At 41.8% G+C, this 19,402-nt stretch overlaps 2 protein-coding genes across 9 annotated transcripts in view; one reads left to right on the top strand and one right to left on the bottom strand.

Annotated features, from left to right (window-relative positions):
* The window catches only part of SLC1A1 (solute carrier family 1 member 1), a 75,325-nt gene extending 72,774 nt beyond the window's left edge, over positions 1-2,551 (top strand). Inside the window, exon 12 of the mRNA XM_019966002.2 lies at positions 264-2,551. Coding sequence (XP_019821561.1) covers positions 264-510 — 247 coding nt within the window. The 3' untranslated portion in view covers positions 511-2,551. The remainder of the gene's footprint in view (positions 1-263) is intronic.
* The window catches only part of SPATA6L (spermatogenesis associated 6 like), a 102,159-nt gene that overhangs the window by 30,125 nt on the left and 52,632 nt on the right, over positions 1-19,402 (bottom strand). For 5 of the 8 annotated variants that reach the window (XM_019966005.2, XM_019966004.2, XM_019966003.2 and 2 more), the window contains 2 exons: positions 18,497-18,599; positions 15,154-15,327 (listed from right to left, as the gene is read on the bottom strand). In XM_019966005.2, coding sequence (XP_019821564.2) covers positions 18,510-18,599 — 90 coding nt within the window. In that variant the 3' untranslated portion in view covers positions 15,154-15,327; positions 18,497-18,509. The other 3 variants (XR_011567933.1, XR_002181243.2, XR_011567932.1) reach the window with 3 other exon arrangements.

Genomic DNA, 19,402 nt, shown 5'->3' with positions numbered 1-19,402 from the left:
GAGGGAATTTAGGAGATGATGCTGGATTCGGGGGCATCGTGACTGACGAGGACCTGGGGCAGCCTGTGCGCTCATTTTGTGCCTTTAGAGACAGCCCCTGATCCAGGCCTGTGAAGTGGGGGGCCTCTGGTTAGCCAGCCCTGAGAAGCACCCTCTGTGGTTTGCTGAATTTATAACTGAATTCCTCAGGTCCTTTCCTGTCTCCAACTCGAAGGAAAGTGAAACCCGGGCTTCGTGTCTGACTCACCTTCTGTCCTCCCCAGGGACCGGTTCAGGACCATGGTGAATGTCCTTGGAGATGCCTTTGGGACTGGCATTGTGGAGAAGCTCTCCAAGAAGGAGTTGGAGCAAATGGATGTCTCATCAGAGGTCAACATCGTGAACCCCTTCACCTTGGAATCCACAGCACTTGACAATGAGGACTCAGACACCAAGAAGTCCTACGTCAACGGAGGCTTTGCCGTCGACAAGTCCGATACCATCTCGTTCACCCAGACCTCACAGTTCTAGGGCCTCTGGCTTCATAAGACTGGGGGTGGTGAAGGACCTCTCCAGGAGAGTCATCTCTTAGCAAATTCAGACATTAAATAAGGAAAACACTAACAGCCAACTGTACATCTGATTTGATACAGACCTCCAGATTATTTTCTATATTTGGATTCACAGCTTTTGCTCACCAGGTACTGGGATTTGGAGGTGAGTAAGATGAGAGGAAACTGATTAAAAGGAAAGCTGTATTATCTGGAATTTTTAAAGTCTATGAGAGACAGAATTGGGAAGTACATAGAATAGACATAACTGTTTTAATTAGGTAATAGATGTGAAAGAGAAATTGCTTTCTCATGCACGGACCAGTGTTTTGGGTTTTTTAAAAATATACATATATATATATTGTCATCGACTACACATTTTTACTCGGGCTTTCTATTGCCATGGATTTCCTTTGACCTCTCACATTTGTATAGACTATAATGAAGCTAAACAACAGCGCCCCCCCCCCCAACAAAGTTAATGTGCCAAATTGTCCATTTTGAACCCATCTCCAGCCAATTTCAAAGGAACTACTTTGAAAGAAAACAGACCAGCACAGTTCTGCAATAACAGTTTTAAGATGGGTGTGAGATTTGGGGAGAAGAGATTTCTTTTTCTCGATGTACTGTATGGGGATGCTGGTAACTACTGACCCACTGTTCAGTAGAGAGCTAGAGATATATATATGTATATATTTATTATTTTCATATAATTTGCCAGACAAAGGTCAGAATTGAACTCTCAATGTGAAATAAAGCGCTCTCCTTGTACTTGAATAATAACTATGATTGCAATCCAGATCGGTTTTGGGGCTTAATCAGAACTCCTCTCTCATAAGCACTACTAGAATGAGAAATCATGCTAGTTGTTTGTCTCATGTCTGTGTATCAGCCCCAAAGCAGAGACACATTCTGGTAGCACAGCCACTAATTTAGAGCTTCCAAGATACTACTGCTGGGAGGCAATCTGTATCAGCTCTACATAAGACTATATTCATGGGGTCGCAAAGAGTCGGACATGACTGAGCGACTAAACTGGACTGAACTGAACTGATACACAAAGGTGTCACTCATATAAGGCTGGGTGGGTTTTTATCCAGCTGGATGTGTTTAATAGTTATATTATCCAACTATAATTCCTCCAAGGTCAATTATACCCACATAAAATGACAGTACTTTGCCTTTTTCTACCCATCAGACCCAAATAACATTGGCAAAGCTACCAGCTAAGTTGTATTTTAATATAGGTTTGATGGATCGTGTAAGCCACACTGGCCAGAAAAGCACTGTCCCTACCCTGGATTCTTGCAAAGTAAATCCCGTGACATGAGACATTGGTATCAGTGGTTCAGGGAATTCTTGCATTGAACGAAACTTGTCTCCTCTTCCAGGGAAGATGGTTCTAACTAGTAGTCTAGTAGTCTCAGCCCCTGCTCATTAAAATCCGATGCCTGTCATTCTTCTGTTCATTTGTGAGGACATTGTATTAAAGTCTGTGCTTGGCTCTCATCTTGTAAATAATGCTTAACATAAACTTATAGTTACATCAAGATCCAAAATAGTCCTGTTTCTGCAGTACTGCATAGCCAAGTTAAGCCTAGCTAAGAAACCAGAAACTGTGCCAAAGATCATGGAATAGTTTTTTTTTTTTTTTTTTTTAAAAAAGTTCTGTATTGACCACCTGCACCTGAAATCTTTAAGAGAATGATACCAAATGATCATGTAAACATAAAATGGACCTGTGATTAAATGTGAATTTTAAACTGCTAATGTTGGTGTTATTTATAGGAAGTAAATGTAAATTCAGCTGAATCAGCAACTTATCTTGGGCTGAATGGTTCAACCCCCTTGGCAGGCTGCTCCAACTTGAGGTACTAGAGCTGACAGAGCTGTTCGTGAACTGCAGGTCATCCTTATTTTGGAGTGAGTTTGTAACCAGCCTCTTAACACACTGTGCAGTTAACTCATAAAAGAGAACAGTGTTCCATTCCTGTCTCAATAAACATTGCCGTCACTCTTTCTTCCCTGCCTTTTCTTCCTTTATCTGTTCTTTTTATCTCATTCCCTCTGATGAGTGTGGGAAGGGAAAGACCTGGTCAGTTGATTCAGACTGTACCCAGATTATTGTTTTCAAAACTGTGTTTGTACCCAAGAATGAAAAAGCACAAATGGAGGAAGAGTAAGCTGATTTTTCATGTTAATCAGTGGGGATTATAAGGCTGACATAACAGTACCATTAGGAACAGATTGCCCAAATTTATGACTGAGATGAAAGGGAAGGTAGAATTTGGTTCAAAATTACTATAATGGGAGACAGTCTTATCTCAATATGATAGTTAAGGACCAATCCTGCCCTGTGAAATGTGGCTACAAAGAACACAAGGCTGTATTCAAAGAGCTCTTTAAAGGTACGTCGTAGTCCTGCCTAGAACCTGAGTCGTGGCAGCGTTCTGCTGTTGGACTCACTGGTCTGTGACAGAAAACAAAGGAATGGACAGCTCCCTTGGTCCCGCCGAGAGGAAAATCTCATAAAAGTGCTTAGCACTACCTGGCCAAACGAATTCAGAAGTTTTCTCTTTTGGCAACGTGAGATAAAATACCCAACTATACAACTCCTTAGTGAGATTGTTCTTCTCACCACCTGATGTTAGCTGGGTTATTAAAGCAAACAGAACATCCAACCTAGTGAGACTTAGTAAATAACTCCCAAACCCCATTTTGAAAATGCGGCATTTTCCTTTAAATAGTAAAAGACTTAGAATATCTTCTCCTGTAAGGTATCATATAGGGGCTAAGTAAAAATAAGTGTTCACAATCTTTTTTCTATGGCCTGAAACACTGAGGGGTTTGAGATACTCAGGATGCGTGTGTGAGGCAGAAATGTACATTCATGTAGCACCCCTTCATGTGTCCTGAAACCGGAGTATGACATGCAGTTCTCTTTTGCCATCTCAGCTCGTAAATATGTGACTGTCCCCATCTGCTGGACATTCACTTTGTTCTGGGTCCCACAGGGGGCTTTTTAATATACATATGCTAGTAAAGGGCTTCCCTGGTGGCTCAGCAGTAGAGAATCCACCTGCCAATGCTGGAGATGCAGGTTCACTCCCTGGGTCAGGAAGATCCCCTGGAGAAGGAAATGGCAACACACTCCAACATTCTTGCCTGGATAATCCCATGGACAGAGGAGCCTGGTGGGATACAGTCCATGGGGTCAAACACAACTTAGTGACTAAACAATGACAACAATGCTAGTAAATGTGCCTCCCTCGCCTGCAATCTTAGATTTTTAAGTGAAAGCCGTATAATATAAACAACCAGAAGCAGCTCTTGTAAAATTAACCTTGGGAACAATGTATTGAATTCAGTGACTGCCTCTAAATGTATGAAATTATTAACCATGGATGGAGATGACTAGGGACATTTCTCAATGGCCTAGGCTAAATAATGCCACCAAGCTCCTAAGCAAGTAATAAGCTCTAAGCACACAATCAATGTCCCATTTGTTTCTCACTAGGAAAAACCAGTGTCATCTGATGCAGAGGCTCTCTCTCCAGGATTACAGAGATACTTGTGGTTTCATCTACAAATCTCCATTTCATCTGCCAATTTTAAGATATTACAAAGTTCAGAACAGTTATTAGTGAACTTCCACAGCCAAGATGAAATCAATATCACATCCGTTATTCTGATTGGAGAAAAGGAGAAAGGAAAGCAATGGCCTCATCTAGAGGCTTTCTACTGATTCCTAGAAGGCTTCACCAGCCTGAAGATAATAAGCTGTTGTCTCAGGAGAACAGAACTAGGATACTACCTGGAGAGGAGCTTGCCCCACAAAAGTACCATTTATCAACAGATGGGGGCAAAGAAAACCTGAAACTAAAATGTGGATTTAACCAAAGTCCTGAGCACGAGTGCGTGAATCCCAACCCCACTCCACCCACCACCTCAATTTTCCTGCTGCCATTCCTCCAAGACTCATGCCGACAGGAAAGCTATCAGTAGGGATTCAAGGATATCACAGTCTCTTTCCTCATTTTAGGGCATCTGAGGGAATGCAAAGCAGGGCTGCATCATCTGGGTATTTCAGAAACAAAGGTCTGCCTTCCTGGGGAAGCAATGAAAAGCTTGGAGTTTTGGCACCAACCAGGGTCTGCTTTATCTTGTCCAGGCCCTCTAGAAAGGTTTGTTTTCCAAGGTAAAGACAAGACTGATTGAAATGAATTGAATGGTCCTGAGAGGGCAGCCCTGGGAGAAAAGGTACAACTTCATCATCACATAGGTTCATTTCATGGACATGCCTTCACAAAATGCTAAAAGCATTTTAGATTTTAGATATAGGTGTAGATTTAGATTATAGAAAGAATGCACATCAAGGATGACTTTGACCTTCCTCCAAGAATTCCAATGTAACTTTCATTTAAAGAGTCCCTGTGTTGTGTTTCCAAGGTCATCACTTTAGCTTGACAAGAATAATCAGAGGCCAGCAGAAAGGTCTGTCTGAGCTGAGATCTTTTGCAGGGAGAAGGGCTACCCCAAATGAATCCAAAGATAATGAAATATCTGGGTCTCTAGGAAGCCAGTGGGGCGGGGGGGTGGGTGGTCTTGCCAAGTGTCAGAGAAGTGCTAATGGAACTCATCATTATGAGTGAAAGCAGTGTTGATTAGCAACAGAGCACACTGGCTGATCCTTACCAAAACTTCCTTTTGTCTTCCCAGCAGGCCAAACTGGCTTTAATTCCTCAATTTCCTCATTTTGTCAGAAAGGTTAAGACAGACAAGAATGTGTCAACTTCACAATAAGCACACGTGAACTGAAGGCAGGAGAGGCCAGTTAAGTTCGTAAAACATGCCACCTGCAATGAAGTACAAACAGTAAGACGGACTCCGGCTGACAGGACACTGAGCCTGCATTTCTGGCCTCAGGGAAGTTTACTCCTGTATCACTCCAGGAAGACACCTACCCTATTCTCAGGTACCGTGACCTTGCACAGAGAGGACACTCTAAGGCAAATAAAGGTCCAGTTTCTTTTAAGATGCTGACCTAATATCTAACTGCTGCAGGCACTGAGTTAGGAGTTTTCTCTGTGCCAGGATGAATGCAGCAAAGGATTGGATCCCATGACTCCAGAAACAAAAAAGCCACTCACAACACAGAGGAACCTCATTTTTATTTATCTGACAAATGCTTGCCTAACAGTTACTGTGTGGCAAGCACTGCTCTTGGCACTGAACAAATATTAACTCATTTAATCTCAACAGCCTCATGAAGTAGCTACTATAATTATCTTCTTTCTACAGATGAGGAAACTGTACAGAAAAGTTGAGTAACTTGCCCAGAATCAAACAACTGTTGGACAGCACAGCAATTTGGCCCCAATATTCAACGTTCTTTACCAGGTATTAAAAGTCGAAGAAGGCCAGGAGTGCTAGATATTAATTCTAACTCAAATCTGGAGTGGTCTAAGATTATTAAGAAAAATAACAACCATTGTTAATACTTATCAAGTGTTAACTACATGTATGGCATGCAGTAAATATTTTTAAATGTTTCATCTCATTTATTCTTCTCAATACTTCTCTAAGGCAGGAATATTTTTATCCTCCATTTTCCAAATGAGAAAACTGTGGCTTAGAGAGGTTAAGTAACCTTCCCAAGATCTCATAGTTGGGACACAAATCTGCTTCCAAAGACTGTGTAGCTAACCACTGAGAAATGTTGCTTCAAAATGCCTAAAAATTCCATGCGAATGGAAACCAAAAGAAAGCAGGGATAACCAAAACCTTCCAACAGAGAAAAGTCCAAGTCCAAATAGCTTCACTGGTGAATTCCTCAAACCATTTAAAGAAGAATTAATACCAATCCTTCTCGAATTCTCCCAAAATATAGAAGAGGAGGGAAGGACTTTCAGACTAATTTTACAAAGTCAGCATTACCCTGAAACCAAAGCCAGACAAGAACATTAAAAGAAAATTATGGGTAAATATCCCTGATGAAAACAAAGGCAAAAACTGAAAACAGAGGCAATAAAAGATTAGCAAACCAAATTCAAAAGCACATTAGGAGTAACATATACCATAACCAAGAAGAATTTATCCCTAGGATGTGAGGAATGGTTCAACATAGGCAATCAACGTGATACACCATATTAATAAAATGAAGGATAAATATCATATGATTTTAATACATGCATAAAAGCATTTGATAAAATTCCTTTCATGATAAAAACTCTCAACAAATTGGGATAGAAGGAACATACTTCAACATAATAAAGGCCATATATGACAAGTCTACAACTGATATCCTCAACAATGAAAAGCTAAAACTTTCCCTCTAAGAATTATCTCTGTTTACAGATGAAATGATATTATATATAGGAAATTCTGAAGAGTCCATCAAAAAACTATTAGAACTAATAAACAAATTCAGTAAAGTTGCAGGATACAAAATCAATATACAAAAATCAGCTGTGTTTCTATACCCTAACAGCAAACTACTGAAAAAGAAATTAATAGAATAATCCATTTACAACAGTACAAAAAGAAAAAAATTCCTAGGAATAAATTTAACCAAAGAGGTAAAAGATCTATACAGTGAAAACCATAAACATTGATAAAGAAGAGACAAAGGAAAAGATATTCAATGTTCATGAATTGGAATCATTAATACTGTAAAATGTCTTGCAATCCAAAGCTATTCTCAGATTCAATGCACTTCCTATCAAAATTCTAATGGTATTTTTCCATTAAAATAAAATAAGTCTAAAATAAGTCTTAAAAATAAGTCTAAAATTTGTATGGAACAACAAAAGACCTCCAATAGTCAAAGCAACTATGAAAAAAAAACAAAAACAAATAATTTTCAACAAAGGAGCCAAGAACTTATAATGGGAAAGGATTGTCTCCTCGATAAATGGTGCTGGGATGGCCACATACAAAAGAGAGAAACTGGACCTTTACTTTATAGCAACAAAAATCAACTCAAAATGGATTAGAGACTTGAACATAAGACCCGAAACATAAAACTCCTAGAAGAAAACATGGGGGGAAAGCTCTTTGAGATCAATCGTCGCAATGATTTTTTTGGATCTGACACCAAAAGCAAACACAACAAGAATAAACAAGCAGGGCTACATCAAACTACAAAGCTTCCACACAACAAAAGAAACCATCAACAAAATATAAAGCAACCTATGGAATAGGAGAAGATATCTGTAAACCATCTATCTGCAAGGGGTTAACATTCAAAATATACAAGGAATTCAAACAACTCAATAGCAAACAAACGAAAACCCCTAAATAACCCAGCTAAAAATGGGCAGAGAGCCTGAATTAACATTCTTCCAAAGAAGACACTCAATTGGCCAACAGGTACGTGAAAGGGCACTCAACATCACTAATCATTAGAGAAATGTAAATCAAAACAATGAAAATGGAACCCTTGTATACCGTTGGTAGGAATGTAAACTGGTACAGCAAGTATGAAGATTCCTCAGGAAATTAAATAAATAGAACTACCATATGATCCAGAAATTCCACTCCTGGGTTTTTATCTGAAGGAGCAAAATCACTATCTCAAAGAGATGTCTGTATTTCCTTCTTCATTGCAGCACTATTACAACAGCCAAACTTCAGATCCACATTTCCAGCTTTTATTGAACATATTCCCCTTTGGCCTTTCCAGCATCCTTTAAACTGAACTTACCCCAAAACAACTTTGTAAACGTCTTCTATAATCTCTGTTTCCTAAATTAGGAATTGTGTCTTAAAAATCACCATTATTTTCATTGTAACCTAGGATCACAGCAACTTCCTCCTTCTTTGACCCCTGGAGGTTCGAGGGCACAAGCAAGATCTAAACAGGTTCATTCACTTATTCTAATCCCTCCGCTTTGGTGGGAGCTTCACATGGGAGCCTGTCTGTGAGTGATAATGCTGCCTCTTTGTGAAGTGGGTGGCGCAAGACTTGGCCTCTATTCGATGAATAATTGGATGTGGTACATTTCTGCATTTTCTCTTCCCATTAATTCTTGAATGAACAATGTGTATCTTGATGATCCTCTAAATTCTATTTACAACAATGAAAAATTCATAATAGGGATAAGATTCCGAGGGAAAAACCAACTACATCCAAGAGAGGTCCCCCATTGCCTCTGAGCATATGCACCCCACCCCCAAGGAATTCTAAGTCTTCCCCATTCTGTCCCTACTGCCAAAAAGGCACCATGAAAAAAGTCCCTCCCCAGAAGGTTTTACCTGCCCACCAATTTTATTCTCTTAGTCCTGGGTTCATATTGCCTCACATTAGGAAGAATGTGAATCTACAAAATGAAGGACATTGTGTCCTCATACCTGTAGATTAATTACTCTTTCAATCAATACTTCACTCCTGATGATTAAATAGTTCTCTTTCACTTTGCAACTCAGCCCTGGTCCAGCTCATTTAACTGTTTCTTCCTTAAAGGAGCCAGACTCCCCCTCCTTCCACACACATTATTAAGGCACCATTAAAATAAGGTGCCTGGTCATTTCTTTCTGTCCTCAATGTATAATGAATTTCTTTCATTTCTATTGGAGAAGGGAATGGCAACCCACTCCAGTATTCCTGTCTGGAGAATCCCATAGACAGAGGAGCCTGGCAGGCTACAGTCCATGGGGTTGAAAAGAGTCGGACATGACTGAGTGACTAACACTTTCATCTCTATGACCCTCCCACTCCATCCAGGCTCATATTCCTATTTTCCAGATTTCTTCAATGGCTTTATTATAGTCTCCCTGCCACCAGTTTCTGTGCACTCCCAAACCACCCTGAAAAAGTTCATCAAGTTAATGGTCTGCTTTCTCATCCCCAGACTCTAGTGGCTTCTTATTGTCTTCAGCACAAAGCCTAAAATATCAGGCCTAATATTTAAGACACTTCAGAAGACATCCCTGGAGGATATGTGCTCCATACACACATCCTTCATTAGATTCCAATTTCCTTGCTTCTCTCAAACCTCTTCTTCACCTGGTCTTCCTATTCCTTAATGTCAAAAATAAATTCTTGGCCCTCAGTCCCAAGATTTCATCATTTCTTACATGGAACCTAAAGAAATAGCAACTTCTTAGTACATAATCAGATATTGCCTTATATTATTAAGTTAATCAACATGAGACTTATTATTACATAATGAAATTGAGTTCTACAAACTTCACTGTAAATAAATGTCATTATCTCATGTTGTTAAATAAGAGACGAAACTGGTGGCCATGGGCAATATTCAGCTTCAGACTAGCTTCACATGACCATAGAGCCTTTTGTTGTTTTAGATTTGAATCTGAAGAATTTGGATATTTTGTGGGAGGTCAGGGAGGATGGAGTTACACTCTTCATTTCTCCCCAGACCCTACCACTCATCATTATTTCAAACCCCACTGCCTTGACAGTCACAAATCCTGCCTGGTTATGAAGATGTTTGAGTTTGCAAAACCTTTTGATAGTCACATGTGAAACATCTCATTGCCCTCTTAAGTCCAGAGACTCGAGGAGGGCAGGGTTGCATCTTACACTCCTTAGCATAACTCATCCCATACCCTACACGGCACAGAATATTACTAAATACAGTGATTGCATGCAAGGCTGCAAAATCAGTTAATTGTCAGCGCTAGGTGGGACCATGAGTCAATGAACAAAGGATGTCATCATTGGCCATGTTGAACTCCCCTCCTGCAAGGACAAATGAGCTTTCATGACGACTTCTCGCCATGAATCCAACAACGACACCTATTATACACAGTCTGTTCCTGGAAGTCATCCCACTAAAATAGGTGCGATATTTACTTCAGTCCAAGACACCAATCTCAGTAAGTGTCAGTTCCTGGGGGAAAAGAAACAGGGATATTTGTTTATTTTGGGGTGGGATGAGGGGGGTAAAAGTGCTATTTACAAACATAATATTCCAATGACAGGAAATGAGAGCAGAAAGCATCTCTTGCTGGCCTAAACAAGAAGTGGTTAACCTCATTCCAACTTCTGTTGAGAGACCTTAGTTGCCCTCTCACTCTAATGAAGGACTCATATTTGACAAACCCTTTAGGCTGAATTATTCAGCATCCACCAGCCTTGGAGACAAACAGGCGACAATCAAGAGATGGCAGAACGTAGCAGAAAGAGCATGAGATTTGGAGACAAGACAGACCAGGGTTTGGAAACTGGCTTTGACACTCTGCTTTTCTAAGAATCAGTGTCCTCAGCAATAAAAAAAAGAAAGTGGGGTTGGTGGGTGGGGAGGAGGGGATGCCATCCACAGTAATTACATGAGATGAGAATAGCAACAGCTAACACTTACTGTGTGCTTATTTTGTGCCAGGTACTGATTTGAAGTGTTTTAAATGTGTTTACTCGTCTACTTATGACATTATGAAACAGATGTTAATATTGCTTGCATTTCCCACAGTTGGACACTGAGGCACACAAAAGTTTAGGTTATTTGCCCAAGTCACTCAGCCAGTAAATGGGCAAATCCGGGATTCATATCCAAGTGCTCTCATTCCAGGACCTTGAATCTTAACACCTACTAAATGCCCTTGGGAGGCACTTGACATAGCACCTGGTAAACTGAGGCACTAAATACAGGAATAAAAGAGAGAGAGAGAGAGCAGGAAGAAGGAAAAAATCTACTCCATTTCTCTCCTGGGATTCCAGGTCTCCCTAAGTTAGCTGATAAGGTCTTTAAAAGACTATAGCTCCCCCAAGCTCCTCAAGTTGCCATTGCACTGGCCTCTGTGGAAGAACTTAGAATAAATCACTCCACCTCACTCAGGCTAAGCAAGACACGCAGCGACATACCTTGACTGGTTCAAAAGCATCTCCAACCAATCACAAACTAAAGGCCCAAGACCCATCATATGTTTCAGCCCTCTTACCTTAGAGGGAACTCTGCCTTACCAGGGGTCTCCTGCCTTTCTCTTCATTTGACAACCCTAATCCTGGTGCTGCTGCTGCTGCTACGTCACTTCAGTCGTCTCCGACTCTGTGTGACCCCATAGACGGCAGCCCACCAGGCTCCCCCGTCCCTGGGATTCTCCAGGCAAGAACACTGGAGTGGGTTGCCATTTCCTTCTCCAATGAGTGAAAGTGAAAAGTGAAAGTGAAGTCGCCCAGTCGTGTCTGACTCTTCACGACCCCATGGACTGCAGCCTACCAGGCTCCTCCTTCCATTGGATTTTCCAGGCAAGAATACTGAAGTGGGTTGCCACTCCCTTCTCCTCTGGAGCAGCCTGGTAGGTTCCATGTACATACCACCTCTAGGCAGGCACGGTGGCCCTCAGGGCTGCCACCTCAGAGCTCCTAGAATTGAGAGGAGCCTTCCACACACACAAAGCAAACCCTACCAGAGAATATGTTGTATTCCTTCTGCCCAAAGGATCTTGGAGAGGCAAAGCTGTGGTCACCACAGAGAGCAAATGAATTAATCCCAGTAGGTGATCCTCACGGCAAATGACAAGAAGGGCTGAAACTACACAATGTGCTACAGGGTACTTTTAAAATAAAATTAGGACAAAAGAAAGAGAAATATATAAATGTATATCTATCAATATAAAAATGGACTTACAGGGATGCTGCAGGATCACTCTAAAGATAAAGAATCCCAAGGGTGAGATTTCAGACTGCTGAAGAAACTCCAACAATCCAGCCATCCATGTGCACCAGAGAAAAGCTCCTGTCCTAGACTTGACCCTGCTTTTGCCAGATTTCCTGGTTTTGAGGGTGAAGTAAAGCACAGACTCTCTCCTTTGATGACCAAACTACTGCTACCCCGAGACCCTGTGTGGAAGAGCGAGGGGAGCAGACCTGAGGAGCCTGAGGGCTGCAGCTCTGCTCACTGTCTGCAGAGTTCCCAGTCCTTGGGAAGGGGGAGGGAGTTCTCTCCAAGACCTGCATGTCCCCCAGGAGTGCTGGAATGGGCCCCCCATTCAGGAAAGGACAGCAGTACCGTCAGGTGGTATTAGAGGTTCACTGGTCAAACATGGACTGGTGGCCATGTCCTTTCTTCCTGCTGCTCTGAGAGATCAGAGGGCTTCCTTAAGGGAACTAACTGAGAACAGCGTTGAATATTAGTAAGTATGGCCAGGCATTCAGGGGTTAGGTGAACTTGCATACATAATTCATCAGTCCTCCCCAGTTATACATTTAAAATTGACTGACTTCTTTTATGTTAGACTACCATGTACACTCTCCATTTTAAAAATCTTACTTATAGTTCAGGGCCTATAGGCTTCAGCTAACTTTGGGTCAGTCAGGCGACCATGGGGAGATGGCCTCATTGTACAGCAGCTTCTGCTTGGAGGGCCCAGGCTCTGCCAAGGAGATTTTCCCAAGAACCTCTTTAAACCCAGACCCCGTGAAACAAGCTTGCAAAATATGGCCCAGGCTCTGACAGATCTGCAACTGTGAAAGTCAAGAAAGGAATAATAAACTGAAGCAAGACAGCTGGAGATTTTTATTACATTTAATGACACAAATCTTCCCAAAGTAATCTGAACCCTAATGTATCACAAGATTATTCATATTATTATATATTCCAAAAGCAAAATCCTGCTGCAATCCTGGCCCTAACATGACTCCTCAAAACTGAAATAACTCCTTGAGAAACAAAAAGATAAAATAGGAATGACTTAAATGATGGAGTTAGCAGATCAGAAGGTAAGCAAAAGGCAGATTGATTTGTTAAAGGTAACAAAAAGACTCTAAATAAGAATGGGCATTTAAGATCTTACTCCTAAATTGAGTTAAGGAGCTATGCTCAAACCATTAAAAAAAAAAACTGAACAAGTGTTACAGTGTATACCTAAACAATAACTGCTACGGAATACCGACTCATTGGAACTGATTTCCTTCAGCTGCTTATGGCCTTCCCAAGCGGCCCTTTTCTGAGAACTGTACCATAGTCTTAATGTAATATAGTATTTTTTTTATTACTGATGACTAACTAGACCTCAAAATAATAAATTGACAACTATAGTTTCAGACACACTGAGAACACACAAGCAGGTGTGATTTACGCATATCTCTCTTTTCCAAGGGTGAAGTGTTTGTTGTTGCTTCCCAGTGGCTCAGTGGGTAAAGAATACATCTGCAATACAGGAGATGCAGGAGGCGTGGGTTCAATCCCTGGGTCAGAAAGATCCCATAGAGGAAGGCATAGCAACCCACTTCAGTATTCTTACCTAGAGAATCCCATGGACAGAGGAGCCTGGCAGGCTATAGTCCATAGGGGGGCAAAGAGTCAGACACGACTTAAGCGACTGAGCATGCATGCATGCATACTTTTACTAGGCTGAAATTCTGAGAAGGGGATAAATGAATTTAGTTTTATTTCTGCTTTTGGACTTTTTTCTCCTTTAATTTTTAATTTCATTTTCCTAATTTTCATACTGAACAAATTCCTGTGGTCCTAATGAGAGAAGAAAACTTGATTTTCATTGAATCTTGTAAAAGTTGAAAGGGTTTTGGGACATGGGAGAGGAAAACACTCAGATTACAGTATGATGGGAAGACAAAGCTTTCTGCTTTCAGGCCCTCTCTTCTCTGGGTCTGCAGACCCACAAAGATAAACCTCTACTTCAGTTCATCTCCATCCTCTTCTTGCTCCTCAAATTGGGTAAGCATTTCATAAAGGTTTTTGCAGTCATTTCTGCCAAAGCAGAAATGTAATTTAGTGTAGCTCTTTCAAAGAAATATTTGAAGGAGGTTATTTTCCTCTTATAAATTTATTAAGAATTGCTAGAAAAAAAGGAGGGGTAGGTGACAGAAAAGTGAAAGTGAAGTCACTCAGTCATGTCCAACTGTTTGTGACTCCATGGACTGTAGCCTACCAGGCTCCTCTGTCCATGGAATTTTCCAAGAATCCTGGAGTGGGTTGCCATTTCCTTCTCCAGGGACCTTCCCAACCCAAGGATTGAACCGGGGTCTCCTGCATTGCAGGCAGACCCTTTACCATCTGAGCTACCAGGGAAGCCAGGTAACAGAAGGAGTAGTTTAAAATACAATCTAAAGAAAGTAGCCTCATCTTATAAATGTATCCTAGAAACTAAACCTTTAAAGCAAGACTTGAATTCTCCAAAAACAATGCTCCCTCTTCCAAGGTTTTCAGGATCTTATGTTAATAAATAAATGAAGCCTAATGCTAAAAAGCAAACAACCACACACACATACACAGAAAATGGATTTACCAAACATGGAAAATCAGAATGATAGTCTTTTTTCTGGAGGATATATCAGATTATTCCTCTAAATAGCAGCTTCCTCGAGCTCATGGAAAATGTAAGAGGAAAGGGAAGGAATGGGGAAAGGACAGGACGGGAAGTCAAGAGAAGGTAAACAGAGGTGGGGGAGAGCTGAGGGCAAGAGGGGAGGAGGGAAAAAGGAGGAAGGAGGGGGGAAAAAAAGAACATTTCAAGAACATATCCACTGCCAAAAATAAGGAACATCTGAAAAGGCATCTTGACATTTTCATCAGAATTTTAAGAAGTGCTTTCCAAATGGAAAAGAACCTGCCACCCAACTATTGCTACTTTCTATTTCAAGCTCAAAACAAACATACAAACTGAAACACAAATAGTCCAGCTTGACAAGAAAACATGAGCCCCAAACACTTTAATCAGTGACTCTTACCTGGTTACAAGAGACTGGGTACAGGTTTGATTTAAAGGGGGTCAGACACTGGTGGTTTGATACACAGAACAAAAACGGTTGTTCAGTTGGCTCATTCAGTGAGCTCTTCATGATACTCCTGCAGCTTTCATTCAGTCTCCCCTGTGAAATGTGAAGACACTTGACACACTCTATGTGGCACTAAGAAGAAGGCAATCAACCAACACAAGCAAGGAGAAGAAAATGACTTCACTCAATCCCAACCTTGCTGTGCAGCCTCTTCTCCCACACTCCCAGAATGAGGTGATATTAGGTTAGCAAGACAAATACCTGTGTGACCTTGGGCAAGTTACCTGGGCTCTTTCTAGAATATCAGGATGATGACAAGCGGAGTATCTACTTCTTAGTGTTATTCTGAATAATATAGTCCTTAGTAGTGTAGTGAAGTTGCTTAGTTGTGTCCGACTCTTTGCGACCCCATGGACTGTAGCCTACCAGGCTCCTCCATCCATGGGATTTTCCAAGCAAGAGCACTGGAGTGGGCTGCCATTTCCTTCTCCAAGTATAGTCCTTGGCATATAGTGGATGTGTAGAAACTGCTAGATGTTAATGAGCAGAACTGTTAAATATGCCCAAATTAATTCTATTCCATGGAACAATTATTTTTGAGCGTGGAGGGGGCCAGTATAAAATCTGAGGGTGTTCCAAATCCCCCCATCCTCAAAGCTCTTGCAGCCTACTGTGGAGATTCTTAGTCCTAAAATGTGTATTACCCCTGAAGAACCTTATAAAGAAAACTGATGCCAGGCACCACCCACAGAGATTCCAGCTAAGTTGGTCTGGAGTCAGGCCTGGGCATTAGCATTTTTCAAAGCCCCCAGATGACTCTATTGCTCACTAAGGACTGCCAACCCAGAAATCTGCCATGGGATTTGTGTGCAAGGCCACTGCCTGTGTGGTCTGTTAGACTCTGACAGGACCAGGAGCCCCTGGAATGAAGGGAAGTGTGTTGTTTTCTGTTGTGTGAATCCCCACAAGCCATCAAATGAAAAATCCCTTTGAAGTTGGTGACCAAATCAGAGAGGGCGGGCCCCCAAGGTTGGAGCCTGGCATCTGTAGGCTGGTTTGTTTTGTTGCTTTGATTGTAACAGAGGTGAAAGGACCCTTGTGGGAGGAAGTAAAGTGGGTCCTGCCTGCCAGCAGAGAGGGTGAGGTTAGAAGCCATTCCAGCCATACCATTTAGAGCTGGAGGCCTAACGAACTATGACAGAATCAGAAAGCAGCATTTTAATTTACTGTTGTCCCTTCCTCACCCACCTTTCTTGGTTTATTTTCTTTTTGCTCTGTAATTTTAGAGAGCTCTTTGTGCTGCAATTCTTATCTGTGTCTGAGGACTCCAGGGCCTGAGTTCCTTGCCCTCCCTTGAGTTGGGATCATTGTAAGTGGACTGGCTCCTGCTTCAGGCCGGCCATAGTGGTGGCAGCTGGGATCATGGGAGCCACTCACAGGGATGGGACACTCGGCAGGCAGAGTTGGTACCATTGCTCGGTCTCCCCTCCAGCCCTCTGTCTCCTTCTTGGGAGAGTTTTCATAAGGAAAACAAACCAATAAATCACAATACAAGGCTGAAGGAAACCTATTTCCTAAGACAGAATTTACTAATTTTTTTCTTACCTTCTCTCTATCCCCTCACATCAGGGTCCACATACTAGCTAGTTCAGGGCTTTAGGTAACTTGATGTTAGCATGATGAAATTCAACACAATTTGACATTTGGTAATTACATGGGCCATGTTTCCTAAGTGGTAATTATGTGGGTTGTCTTCTGTATAAATGCCTAGATGACTATTTTAGAAATGGGAGATTAAGTGGACCAGAAGCCATCTTTAATCTACCAAGCAGAACATTCTAAGGCAAAGCCTACAAAAATGGGAAATTACCAAGCTGTGCTCACATTCCTCTGTGCCAAAGGCAGGGAGTCCTGGCCAGCTCTAGGCAAGGCAACATGTGCCTTCAAGCATGAATACCCATAAATCAGAATTTTAGGAGCCTGATGACAGTGAAACCCTAGCATGTCATCCCACACATCTTTATTTTTTAAAAAGATCTGTAATTATCTTGATGTTGCTAGACTGAAGGACTACATGATACAACACCATAGGACCCTCTGGGGGATGCTCAAAGGCAATGTCCACCAACTCTGCTTGGGTTCCACTATCTTTTCCTCCAGGGTTCTCCTATTACAAGCTCCAGGTCTGGAGGACAGTGGAATTTAATGGGTAAAAGCATGGTCACTGAAGCCATATCCCTTGGGTTCAGATCACAGCTAAGGTCATTCACTAGCCATGTTACCCTGAGCAAGGCATTTAACATCTCCTTGCCCCAGTTTCCCTACCTGTAAAATGGTACTGGTGATAGTACCTACTTCTTAAGAGCTGTTGTGATCATGGAATAGCAACTCACTTAATACAACTGAAGTATTTAGGTCAGTTCCTGGCACTTAGGAAGCACTTAATAAGGAAAAACTATTCTTATGCTGGGCCTGGGTAGGAAGGGAAAGAAGAAAAAATGTGAAAAATGATGACAGCCCACAAAAATGACCAACTTCTTACCACACAACTGACTTTGAGGATTGCCTCATCACTTGAATTTCAACAGTCACTCACAGAAAATATTTACTGAGCACCAACCACAGCGGAAGGTCATCTAACGCAAGGGTGGTGACAGAGTGGTAGAGGAAGGCGGGCTCCTGCTCAGGGCACACACCTGGCAGGTGCAGTTGAGTTCACCCAAGTTAAATGGGACCCCACTGTAACTCTGGCTATAAAGTAGTGGGTCAGAAAACAAGAGTCCCTGGCCCAAGGAAGGTGTCATTCAAGTAGAAGGGGCAGACTTTTAAGCAATCGGCCCACAAAGAAATAGAACAACAATGAAAGAAAACTGCAGGAGGCTACAAAGGTGTACCTCAGAGGAGGAGGGTATGCCATGGAAAGCCATGAGACCTGAAAGGCAAATAGAAGTGAGCCAAACAAAGTCAGGAAGAAGTAGTCTAGACAGAGAGCGTGTGCAAAGGGCGCATAGCAGAAAAGAACTCGTGTCTGAGGAGCTGGAAGAGGGACCATTAGGTAAGGAGTGGGGAGGGAGAATAAAGAGGAGATAAGACTGCTGGTGGCCCCGCACACATGCTGTCTCACGACACTGTGAGGGGAGAACGTAGTTCTGCTCTCCTCCTGGACTCCTGTTCACCACATTTTCCAGGTGCTTTGTACTGAAAGCAGGAAACTGAAATTGTTTTAGCAAATCAAGAAGAAGCACTTAAGCTGCTTACTTACATAGGACAGCAGCTTAAAAATATTTCTGTTCATGTGCACGGTATTTCTTCAGAGGGTAGCCTGGTCTGTCGAGGATATTCTTTATTTCAGAGATGGATTCTTCCTATAACACAAACAAATCCAGCAACTACATTACTCATAGTGTAATATAGGTCAATGATATTGCATGCGTAGTTTTGCATTTAGGAGATCTATGAATCCCGTGTATGCCATATATATTGTGTTCATGATATATGTATATATGTAGATACTATTTTTTTCCCTCTCTCCCTTTCTTTTTCTTCCCTCTTCCCTCCCACTTTCTCTCCCTCCTCCCTTTCTTTCTTCCTCTTTTACATTTTAAAGGGATTCCCCTACTTGAAAAGATTTGGAATTAACAAAGCAAAACAAATGACTCTGCAGACAGGCAATAAAATAATTCACCACCCAGGTAATTAGGGTAACAAATATTCATTTATAAGTATGATCCTATAAATCTAGGATATGTCAGCATTTAAATAAGTCAAGATGACCAATTCAACTACATGTTATAATTAAACCCAACTAAGGGGTGCACTGTCAACCTTCCATCTGAATTGGTTTAAACTGGTGACAGGCCACAGCTAATGGCTGTACACCTGCCGTAGAGGAGTACTGAGTATATCTGTCTATGGATCGGAAACACTCCCCTCAACCCCAGAAAAGTCCAATAGTCAAAAACACCTGATTAACTTTGAGGAAAACTTTCTTCCTTGTTGTGGGCTCACATAGACCACACATGTTCCCAGATTCTTCCCTGCACTGGGATTCCTGCCCAGAGTGGAAGTGAATGTGCTCCAGGCAAACACTGTCTTCTCTAAGTCCTCTCACATGACCATGCTCCCCCTCACTTCAGGACCTCTGCCTGATGCACCCTGTGCTCTGAAG

Source organism: Bos indicus, chromosome 8, assembly GCF_029378745.1.
Source record: "Bos indicus isolate NIAB-ARS_2022 breed Sahiwal x Tharparkar chromosome 8, NIAB-ARS_B.indTharparkar_mat_pri_1.0, whole genome shotgun sequence".
Taxonomy (NCBI): Eukaryota; Metazoa; Chordata; class Mammalia; order Artiodactyla; family Bovidae; genus Bos; species Bos indicus.
Note: the sequence above shows the minus strand (reverse complement) of the source record. Positions and strands in the feature narration are given on the sequence as shown.